Genomic DNA, 10,680 nt, shown 5'->3' with positions numbered 1-10,680 from the left:
TCGCGTATTGCGGGGACGTGTTGGCATAAAATCAAAACAACTTTGATTTTTTCTGGTTAGGAGGCACAAATCATTAGGTGTAAGTTTATTTTCACAATAAAAACAGTAATTTCTGCAATGAAATTAATGAGGGATTGTCTGGTTGGAAACATAAGAAATATATAAATCTAAAGGCCGGTACTCTGTTCGGTTTTCGCGTTGAAACTCCATACAAAACCAAAAAATGCGAAAAATTTGCGAAATTTTTTCCATTTGTGATACTTTGTTTTTTCGTGTTGAAAAACTGACGTTTATAGTACGGCGCCATTTGCAATGTGAAATAAGAAATAATTTATTTATTAAAAACTATTTGTGCGGGTTTATAAAACAAACACGGACCATATTTTTGTTCCGAAACTATACAAAGGATCAAAGGAATAGCATATCCCATATATTGTGCACATTATAAGTTAAGTCCGAAGGCATAATCGATACTGCTGCATGTTTATGGGATCGATAACACATTTGCCGATTATTTAGTCATCGTCGACAAGTCGTATCGATCCGATACACTGTAAGATTCTTTACAAACGCCGACATTCCGTCCGGAATAACTGATAGCCTGTAAAGCGCATTACGATCCTATGGTAGCTAGGGAGATGAAAACGAACTTTGTAATGTGCTTTACAGACTATCAGTTATTCCGGACGGAATGTCGGTGTTTGTAAAAAATCCTACAGTGTGTCGGATCGATACGACTGTCGGCGATGACTAAATAATCGGTAAATGTGTTATCGATCCCATAAACATGCAGCAGTATCGATTATGCCTTCGGATTTAACTTATATTGTGCACAATATATGGGATATGTTCGACACGAGCACTGTCGTCCGGAATAACTGATAATCTGTAATGCGCTTTACAGACTATCAGTTATTCCGGACGGAATGTCGGTGCTTGTAAAGAATATTACAGTGTGTCGGATCGATACGACTTGTCGGCGATGACTAAATAATCGGTAAAGGTGTTATCGATCCCATAAACATGCAGCAGTATCGATTATGCCTTCGGACTTAACTTATAATGTGCACAATATATGGGATATGTTCGACACGAGCACTGTCGTCCGGAATAACTGATAATCTGTAAAACTCATAAAGCGCATAATGCTGGCAGGGGCAGCAGGGAATTATTTTATCATGTGATGACACCATACGATGTTAAATTAGTGTAATTGTTTACGGCTTCATATACATACAATCGACACCGACTTCTTATAACAGCCACGACGTCAAATCCATTCGGCTGCGAAATCTTGGAGAGTTTAGAAAAAAAGAAAAAATATTTGATTGTAACAGGATAACAGAAATCAATATGTCCTTTCCCACCTTTGGTATGGCCAGTGATGATGAACGTTTTGATTATAATGAGGACTCTAGATCTAATAATAATTTTGAACAAAATGCCTACGACAGTGAAGAAGGTATGAAAAAATAGAAGGACAAAAGATGAAGTTTTGCGTTAAGCAATGTTGAAATAAATATTTATCCCCTGCAGATACGGATGATGCCAGTGAAACAGAATTTCGCAATAATGGACGAACTCCTGGTTACACCGGTACAAATCATCAAACAACTAATGGAACAAATAACCACAACCATGAATTGAAAGAGCAGTAAGTAAACAAATATACTGGGTGTTACAATGAAAACGGGGGGTCTAAGAGATGTGCTTGTGACTTGTAATCCATTCCAAAACTATTCTTGTTTTGTATTTCTATATAGCATTTTCCTCCAAACAACATTAATATTTAAATATATTTTGCAGAATGTACCAGCACAAACTTGCCGGTTTAAATAAACAGTTGGAAGAACTTAAAAATCTTACACATCCGGAATACACAAGAAGATTGAAGAAATTAGAAAATCAATATAAAGAACGACTGAAGCTCAACGAAATTTATCGAGATTATTTAAAAGAATGTGTAGAAAGAGATTATGTACTAGAGAAGAAAGCAGCACAAAAGGAATACGACGAAAAGAAGGTAAATGTTGACATTTATTTACGTTGTAGAAGTTATAAGGGTTCAATATTCAAGCAAAGGTTATTCGATTTTAAAATATCGATTTCCCAAGGAAATCAAAATTGAAATATTTTGCCATGAAACAATCATTTCATGGGATATAGCTTAACAATCATTCATAGGGCAGATAGTAAATTGATTTCGTACAAATTCAAATGAACTTTTGGCGAATATTTAGCGACAATACATTTATTATAAAAATCGTCCTAAAATTTAGCACAATGCTTTTTCATAGCTTAGGTTAGGTATAGTGTTGCCTTTTATTTTAGGCTTATTAAGCTATTCTTTCCATTATGTAGACGAGTCCGAAAAGCGCGTAAAAACATGTCTGCCTCACTTCACTGAGAAGGCCAATCGACAGTTGCTCGATTAGACTTGCTCGGCGAATGGAACCTGAGTCGTGGAAAAGCCAACAATTTGTTGGCAAACGTTACGACGTTTGTATTATGCAGAAATAAATTATATCTATAGCGACTATGACATAGCGCTAACATATTGTTTTTGAAGGAAGATATTTCCAAAATGAAAGTGCTGATCAGTCAGCGAAAATCACAAGTGACCGAAAATAGAGGCAAAAGCTATTGAATCAGCTTTGAATTGTACCCACTTCAACAGGTTTCTCGGTATGACACAGGCCTTAGATAACAAAATTATGATAGCTGGGAAGAACTTTTCGTTAAATTAAGAAGTGGTTGCGTAAACTAAGATTGCTTCACTAAAATAAACTAATGATATGACCGTTGTCAAATTAATGCACGCGTCTTATGTTACAGTTATTACGATACTTTTAAAATCCAGAATATAATACAATTTATAATATAATTATGACTGTGCTTATTTGTGAAACGAATAGAGCTAGGCCAACTTCTCATTCACATTCACTAGCTAAGGAAAGAGTAAAATAAAATAAATTTAGTTGAACACAGATATGACCATCAATTGTTCTACATTGCATTTTTTTTCAACAAATCAAAAACACCTTAATAAAAAATCGTACGCTAAGATAAAAACTAGAAATAAGTCTAACAAACTGAGTGAGCTCGATACATCGGGCTGCCACCTAACCTAACATAAGACTAACAAAAAAATATTTCCAGATTGATCTTAAAGACAACATTCTAACCGACTTCGAAGAGCGTCGTAAACTTATAGAAAATGAACGATACAGTCTGGAATTAACAAATGATTCAATGGAGGTCAGTAATAAATCTCTTAAGTCGTTAATTCAATTTAATAAAACTAAAAACATTTATAGATAAAACCAACCGTAACGCGAAAACTTCGTAGAAGACCCAATGACCCAGTACCCGTAGTCGAAAAAAGACGTAAACCAACGACCGGACAGTTACTAGTGTACATGCTAGAGGAAAAAGAAATCGAAAATGATTTAAAGACAATTCAAAGAGGAAAACCTCTAACACCAAGTAAGTTTGTGCGGTACAAAAAAAGTAAAATAGAAAATATATTAAAGGAAAATTTTAGCTTTACAACAAAATGGTATTGCGGTAAGCTCGTATGGTTCGAATAATCTTCAACAAGCGACACCTATTATTTCCGACAACGGTAGTCAGTACGTAGAAACACGCATAGAAGATGGAAAATTATTGTACGAAAAACGTTGGTTTCATCGGGGCCAACAGATATATGTTGAAGGCAAAGAGTTGCCTAAATTTGCGGCCACAATCACAGCTATAGGAAATGAAGTGGTAATTTTTGTTTGTTTTTATTTTATATACTCAATACCATTGTAATATTTCTTCCCTTTTTATTCATTGTCATAAGGTATGGGTTAAAAAAGTTAACGATAGTAGCAGCAGTAAAGTCAAAATAAATATGTCCCATTTAGCTAAGGGCAAAGTTATTATAAAACGTCGAGCTAACTGATGACATGCCCCTAACAATGCGAAAATACCAGTTGCCCTAGCTTTTACTCCACCACAAACATAACTCATAAATAGAACATTTAATTTTATTTTATACGGATCTTGTAATATTCCACTCCCTTTGTCATAAAAAACTCTTACATACATTTTTGTATGATTGAACTGTTGTTTATTTACATTTTATGTAGCTTTAAATATTAGGATAAAAACTCCATACAACGGATGTTCACTAACGAGTGGTGTACATATATGTGTAGGTATACTCTAAATAATTTATAAATAGTATATTGTATGTAGTAGTTCTTTTATGTATAATGGCAATAAGTTAATTTATTGATATTTTAACATGAATCCAACAAAAATCTCGTCTTTTACTTCCTTTCCCAACTCGATCATAGTATTTTTGTGTACATATTAGTGTTTTTACAACATAAATAACTAATAACTTCGATTTTTTAATAAGAACAAAAACACACTGATAACCGTTAAATACATAAACAATGTTTTAAATATACTTAAAGGTAATAATTCAATGTTCAAATTTGTTTTTTTTTTCGTCCACGCACATATAATGGAATGACAATAAATTATAAATAACAGGTATACAAAAACGAATTGAAGCGAAAAATATTTTAAATATGTTAGAAGAAAATTCACTATAATATTTTGAATGCTGTCGAAAGAGCTCTTTCGTTTGAATGAAGTGCAAAAACTGCTTTTGTGAGTTTTGGTTACAAATTCAATTTTTAATCTAACTTTGGACTTCGTTAAACATAGGAAAACAGCGAATGTTGGATAAAAACGTGAAAATTCTGGAACTATACATTTATTATAGGTATTTCACCTACTAATTGAAAGAGTACACATTTTTTATCCAGTACTAAAATAAAAAACAAAAAACCCTAATGATGTAGACGACTTGAAGAAATCGAGTTCATAGGAGATTTTGCATTATATAGCTGCAATGTTGGCTCTTGTGCTAGTGGTGATCGCATAAATGAAATTTTAAATGACTCCAATACCTTATCAATAAAAATATTTTTTTTGCAATACCTGTAAGTAACAGTTAAAACAGTGTGAATAGTCCTAATAACATGAATAAAATACTTCAATATATCGTCGAAATGAGCCCTTACGTTTGAATGAAGTGCAAAAACTGTTTTTTTCAGTTTTGGTTACAAATTAGTCGAACTTTGGACTTCGTTAAACCTAGGAAAACAGACTGCGAATGTTGGATAAAAACGTGAAAATTCTGGGACTATACATTTATTATAGGTATTTTACCTACTAATTGAAAGAGGACGAGATTACACATTCTGTTTTGGAACATTAATTGGATTATACAAAATTTAAAATCTTTCCAAAAAATTTCGGTTGTATATTAACGGCCTTTTTCTTGTAGCTCCGTTTGGCTTTAACTGCCAGTTAACAGAAAGTAAATTGCAAATATCTTCTCTCCGATCAACTTTAACTGAAAAATTTTCGGCAGTTAAATTTCTAACCGGCATGTGGAATATATAGGCAACATGGCAGATATGTCTATAGTACAGTTTAAAAGTTCGTTAGCTAACGGAACACTAACGGAGCTTCATGAAAATGGGGGTTAGAATGTTATACAAAGTCAGCAGCAAAAGTCATGTTAATGGTAATTTCTCAAAATACAATTAAGCAAACTATTAATGCTTATTTTACTTATTTATAGAATCTATTTAGACGAATACTCCAATATATATGTTAGAAATCTAATAGATCTAATTATCTTTTGGAACCGAACAATGTTAATAATAATATCGATGGCTGAAGATAGGCATATATAGGGCAATATGATGTAGTTCGCAAAATTTTTTAGTCCACACCAATCGTAATCGTGTTTGGTTATTAATATAAAAACACCTACTAATTGAAATTTGAAAATAATCTTTGTCTATGTTATTCCCGATATTTATGGTTATTTTGATGATATAATGAGATTTTCTTTACAATTTTGTTGCTAATAATTTTTCCAACAAATATTCTTAGGAGCTTTCGTAGTGCATTTGCTTCATAGCCTGACTTGCACACATAGATTCCATCCACGTTTCGGACGAACGGCACCACGTTTTCAACGGTAGTTTCTCTCCCCTGATAATGCCGTTGACAGTTGCAATATCATAATTATAAAACTTCTCTAAGTGGTTTTATATGCAATGCGATATACCCTTCGGAGAAAGCTTCGAATATGAGATTCCTTGCCATTAAGTAAAACATAGAGCCAGTCAACACTCACTGATAAGTTGTATTACAATCATCATAGCCTTCATATCTAACCTAACATAGAGACAGTATGAATCTGTTGATTGTTAGGTAAAAACAAAACCTGTGAGTCATGGAAGTCTTCAGCTTCAGTAGCCTATAGCCGTTTCCGGGGAATACGAAAGCCACTGTTTTCAACTTTACTCTCTGAATACTATTATTATTGTATGTTAGAGCCTGAAAAACGGGTGTATGCTGATATCTGTTAAGGACCAGATGTAGATCGTGAACAAATTTTATTGTGTATATGCTATAAATCGATTCTGATGTAAATCCTTCTCCAAGGTGGCTTATCCATAAGAAACCCCAAAGAGATTGAACATGTTGTTGGTAGGTTGTTATCTATTTTTAAACCTTTAATACCAAACTAATTTTCTACCTTTTATCGTTGTGTTTCTACATGCGAATCACGCCCCTAAAACATATTTGAGGTGGTCATACTCTTTCCTTAGAACTGGCTCTCAAATACAGGGATTGGTTTGTTTTCTTTTTTTGTGCTAAAAATGTAGGTAGGGTCATTTTAACTCAAAAATTATTGTTCATTCAAATATAAACGCTTTGCAGAAATGGTTATCTTATGTGCGTAATATATTTGCGTGATATCAGAGAGAGTCAAGCCGCGAAAGTTTAAACCAAAAACTCGTTTATTAAGAATACATCCAAAAATACAACACTTACATCATGACAAACATAACTTTGTGCAAAGATCGCCCAGTTTTGCACTGATAGGATATGATGGATTTAACACCATACAAATTTTTTATCCAGTACTAAAATAAAAAACCCAAATGTTGTAGACGACTTGAACAAATCGAGTTCATAGGAGATTTCGCATTATATAGCTGCAATGTTGGCTCTTGTGCTAGTGGTGATCTCATGAATGAAATTTTGAATGACTCCAATACCTTATCAATAAAAATATTTTTATTGGCAATACCTGTAACAATTAAAACAGTGTGAATAGTCCTAATAACATAAATAAAATACTTCCATATAACTCTTCTGGCCCAAAAATATGTAAACAGGTGACAAGTTACAAACATAATTCGAGAGATTTCAACAATATTGATATAAAGAGGATTCTTATGATTTATGAAATGGCTAGATATCGTTGTTTGGTCTATAATTATTTTAAGGAAATTATATTTACTTAATCCATGATTGCTTTTTAACGTTATGTTGAAGGTAGTATTAGCCTTAAATCTTCGACAAATTTCCTAATTGGCATGCTGTATGCTCCACAGACCGCCAAATATATTAACGTTTATAATTTTATCTGGTTTAATTTCTAACTTAGGCTTAGTGCTATACTCTTGCTTCACAATGAAACTGCATTTTAAATGAGTAAAAAATGCACGAGTTACTATAAAGTAGCATTAAAACATTCAACAAGCCACCTCGGCATTTTAAATTATTTTAAATGAATTTATGGAATATATGTAACATCATAGGCAAAAAATGTATGGGCCACATGTCATGTTACAGCGTAGTTTGTCTGCACTTCGTAGATGAACATTTTTCTTCTCTAACCGAATGATTTTAAATGTGTCTTTAATTTGTTTTCATTCTTTTCTTGTTTGGAAGAAAATTTGTACAATAATATCAAATTATGGACATCCACACCTACTTTAATGCAAGTTGGCCTTATTTGTACTGCGACATTGGTTTAATCGTGTGCACAATGGAGCGTAAGGAGTTCGCCCTGCAAACAAACAAAATCATTGTGAATTGCTTTGAGACGTCTATACATTTCTTTATACATGATAATATGGGTAAAAATGTCGTGTTAGTGGCTTAAGGATACATTTCATTGTGAAAAGAAGATGTATAAGCATTTTGTCCTAAACCAGTATTGCAATATTCATTACTTTAAAATGTATTTATCCAGTCTTCGTCGGGCTTAAATTTTGTTGCTATATTACGCATAGAAGGTTGTACTTTTAGTAAATCTTTCAGCTTATAATTTCCAGAACATTTTTTATTGCTGCTTGGCCAAATTCATAAATCCAGCACATATCTCTTCATTTATCTCCTCAACTTCGGGTAAATTTGACATAACCCATGTTTCATCTGTACTTTCCAATGTTTCACAACATATTGGACATGTTTTGTTATTAACGTTCCTACAAAATAAAAAAAAAGTTAAATTTATTTATCACATGTACATAAAACTACATACTAACCATTGTTCTATACATGGTGTACAAAATGAATGTGTGCATGGTAGTATAACTTCTGTTTGTCTATCCAAACATATTGAACATTCATCTACATGATCATTGTGGACACAACTTGATACGGATGGACTACTTAGACCACTGCCACCACTTTCGGAACTCTTGCCCAAAGCACTCATAAACATTGAGGTGGTAAATTGTGATGGTAGTGTATGCAACTGGGATGAAAGACTGGTAGATGATGGTTCCTCATCTTCTGGTGTAGATTGAGAATCACGTCTTTGTTCCTTTAAAAGATTATGTAATATTTTTACATCGATTATAAATTAAAAAAAATTAACATGCATTACATTCAATTTATCTTTGGTATTATGATTATATATAGGTATATTGCTTTATATATAGGTATATTGCTTAAAAAATAACAAATATTTTGAAAACGTGGCTTAATGCGGTTTCTTAATATCTGCAAAAAAAGGTCGGTCGTAAAGACTTGTTCAAGTTTGAAAACAGATTTCCACGAGGCCAAAACAATTTCGTTAGCGATCGCCAAAACTTCCTCGAATTGCATACAAACAACGACAAATACTGCTCTGAAATAAATTCACGGTTTAGCTCATTGTGCGGAGTGAATGAACGCGATGCCCGTCGTTTTGACATATTTTCCATGATCGAAATTTCGAGGAAACATTGAAAGAATTATTTACCTAATATGAGTAAAGTTGCTTTTTCAAAATAGTATTTTTTTTAAAGACAAGTCTTTGGATTGGAATCAATATCGAAATCCTTAAATGAGGGTCAAAATCCTTAGATCTAAGTAAAATTATTTGTCAGTGTACAATCAGCGGTCTGACAACAACAACAAGTCGGTGATTTTAGTCATTTTATAAAACGTTTGCGGGTATAAGCGTAGAAAGGCCTTTGGGGGAAGGCTTAGACCCCTCTTTTAGAATTTTAAATTTACGATATTCCATTGTATATTGTTACTCTAGTATAGATAAGGGGGCTATAGCCCCCCTAGATGAAATTGTCTAGATACGACAATGTTTGTGGGATATGTGTTAAAGAAAAAAGGACCTATAGCCAAGGCACTCAAATTATCTCTTTTTTGACAAAGGGAGAAATAAGTGTCCGATCAGTATAAAATTTCGAAAACAGTCATTAAGGAAAATATATTAAATGGTTGTAAATTTCCTCTACAATACCCTTGCATCTGGCTTTTCTGCTAAGTACTTTAGTTTATTTCTTATTACTTTTTCCTCAAAATTCTGGAGGAATTAAAAACCTACGTCATCAAAAAAAATTCACGGCAAATTTACCCAATGTAATTGTTTTAAATGGATCAAGAATTAACTTCCCATTTAAGAGATTACGTTAAATTCGTTTAAAAGCTAAATTTAGTGACTTGGTGATAACATATCATGAGACCATTCGTATACTAAATGAGGAAAGAAAATACTCCATTAAAACCATCTGTAAATGCATATATGTACATATTCGTTTTTTTTTGTCTACATGATGAAAATTACCCTTTGAATTTCACTGCTCACCAGGCTCTCCAAATGTGCTTGGAATGTTTTAAATACACACAAAAATTGTTTTAGATTTAGAAATTTGTATGAATCGATCTGTCGGGTTTCTGGATTCACTTTGACACAGGCTATTTTAACCGTTGCCTTCCACAACAAGGAGGTATCAGTGCCATTTTTTACCAAAAACACCAGTTGCTTCCCATTAGGGTCAATACATTTGCGGGACCTGAAAATGAATTAAAAAAAAAAATCAATATGTATTGTCGTAATACCACCATTCAAACCCCCCGGCCACAGCCGTGACATTAAACATTATATTAAACTATGTACATACACAATTCAATTACATATCAGTACATGGGTAATATGGTGCATTTTTTGTCCCAATGTATAACTTACAACGCATTTAAGTTTCCCAAACATGTTTTAAATTCTTCATAGGTCAGGGAATTGATTTCCGATAATACTTTTGTATGGCGAACTACTTGCATGTGTACACTATCAACATCCGGCAGAGAATCTGCCAAACTATGGGCTTGTCCCATTTTGTAAGTAAGTAAGATGACCAATCTTTTATTTGTATAATGTTTCAATTTTTAATATTCTCGAGCGGTGAATATGGTTATTGTATTTTATATTTTTTTCTACACTTTGATTACTTCACGGCAAAAATTACAACTTCGTGAATGAAATCAAAACAATAAACATATGCGGGGGTGGATTCTTTCTTTAAT

The 10,680-nt window shown here is 33.0% G+C and overlaps 2 protein-coding genes across 3 annotated transcripts; one reads left to right on the top strand and one right to left on the bottom strand.

The window, feature by feature from the left end:
- The first annotated feature begins 1,252 nt into the window (after positions 1–1,252).
- On the top strand, positions 1,253–4,478 carry LOC142228282 (sin3 histone deacetylase corepressor complex component SDS3). The gene is made up of 7 exons (XM_075298670.1): positions 1,253–1,462; positions 1,537–1,654; positions 1,807–2,023; positions 3,160–3,258; positions 3,318–3,486; positions 3,545–3,768; positions 3,845–4,478. The coding sequence occupies exons 1-7, from the start codon at positions 1,354–1,356 to the stop codon at positions 3,944–3,946; spliced, it is 1,038 nt and encodes a 345-aa protein (XP_075154785.1). The 5' UTR covers positions 1,253–1,353; the 3' UTR covers positions 3,947–4,478.
- Positions 4,479–7,139: 2,661 nt separating this feature from the next.
- LOC142228281 (RING finger protein 141-like) lies at positions 7,140–10,680 on the bottom strand. 2 transcript variants are annotated; one of them, XM_075298668.1, is made up of 4 exons: positions 10,346–10,677; positions 9,944–10,172; positions 8,421–8,701; positions 7,140–8,360 (listed from the first exon to the last, which is right to left on the bottom strand). In XM_075298668.1, exons 1-4 carry the CDS (start codon positions 10,489–10,491, stop codon positions 8,216–8,218), a joined length of 801 nt encoding a protein of 266 aa, XP_075154783.1. In that variant the 5' UTR covers positions 10,492–10,677; the 3' UTR covers positions 7,140–8,215. The 2 variants fall into 2 exon arrangements, with proteins under 2 accessions (XP_075154783.1, XP_075154784.1); XM_075298669.1 differs by having other exon boundaries at positions 8,117–8,360; positions 9,965–10,172; positions 10,346–10,680.

The sequence above is a fragment of the Haematobia irritans genome, chromosome 3, assembly GCF_050003625.1.
Source record: "Haematobia irritans isolate KBUSLIRL chromosome 3, ASM5000362v1, whole genome shotgun sequence".
Lineage (NCBI taxonomy): Eukaryota > Metazoa > Arthropoda > Insecta > Diptera > Muscidae > Haematobia > Haematobia irritans.
This window is presented reverse-complemented; position numbering and strand designations above follow the sequence as displayed.

What these genes read in the sequence shown, in the direction of transcription:
- LOC142228282 (XM_075298670.1), top strand. Translation starts at nt 1,354, where the DNA reads ATGTCCTTTCCCACCTTTGGTATGGCCAGTGATGATGAACGTTTTGAT. An exon ending in TGCCTACGACAGTGAAGAAG is followed by an intron (nt 1,463 to 1,536) that starts GTATGAAAAAAT and finishes TATCCCCTGCAG; the next exon opens with ATACGGATGATGCCAGTGAA. An exon ending in CAGCTATAGGAAATGAAGTG is followed by an intron (nt 3,769 to 3,844) that starts GTAATTTTTGTT and finishes CATTGTCATAAG; the next exon opens with GTATGGGTTAAAAAAGTTAA.
- LOC142228281 (XM_075298668.1), bottom strand. Translation starts at nt 10,491, where the DNA reads ATGGGACAAGCCCATAGTTTGGCAGATTCTCTGCCGGATGTTGATAGT. An exon ending in TTGGGAAACTTAAATGCGTT is followed by an intron (nt 10,173 to 10,345) that starts GTAAGTTATACA and finishes ATTCATTTTCAG; the next exon opens with GTCCCGCAAATGTATTGACC. An exon ending in ACACCATGTATAGAACAATG is followed by an intron (nt 8,361 to 8,420) that starts GTTAGTATGTAG and finishes TTTATTTTGTAG; the next exon opens with GAACGTTAATAACAAAACAT.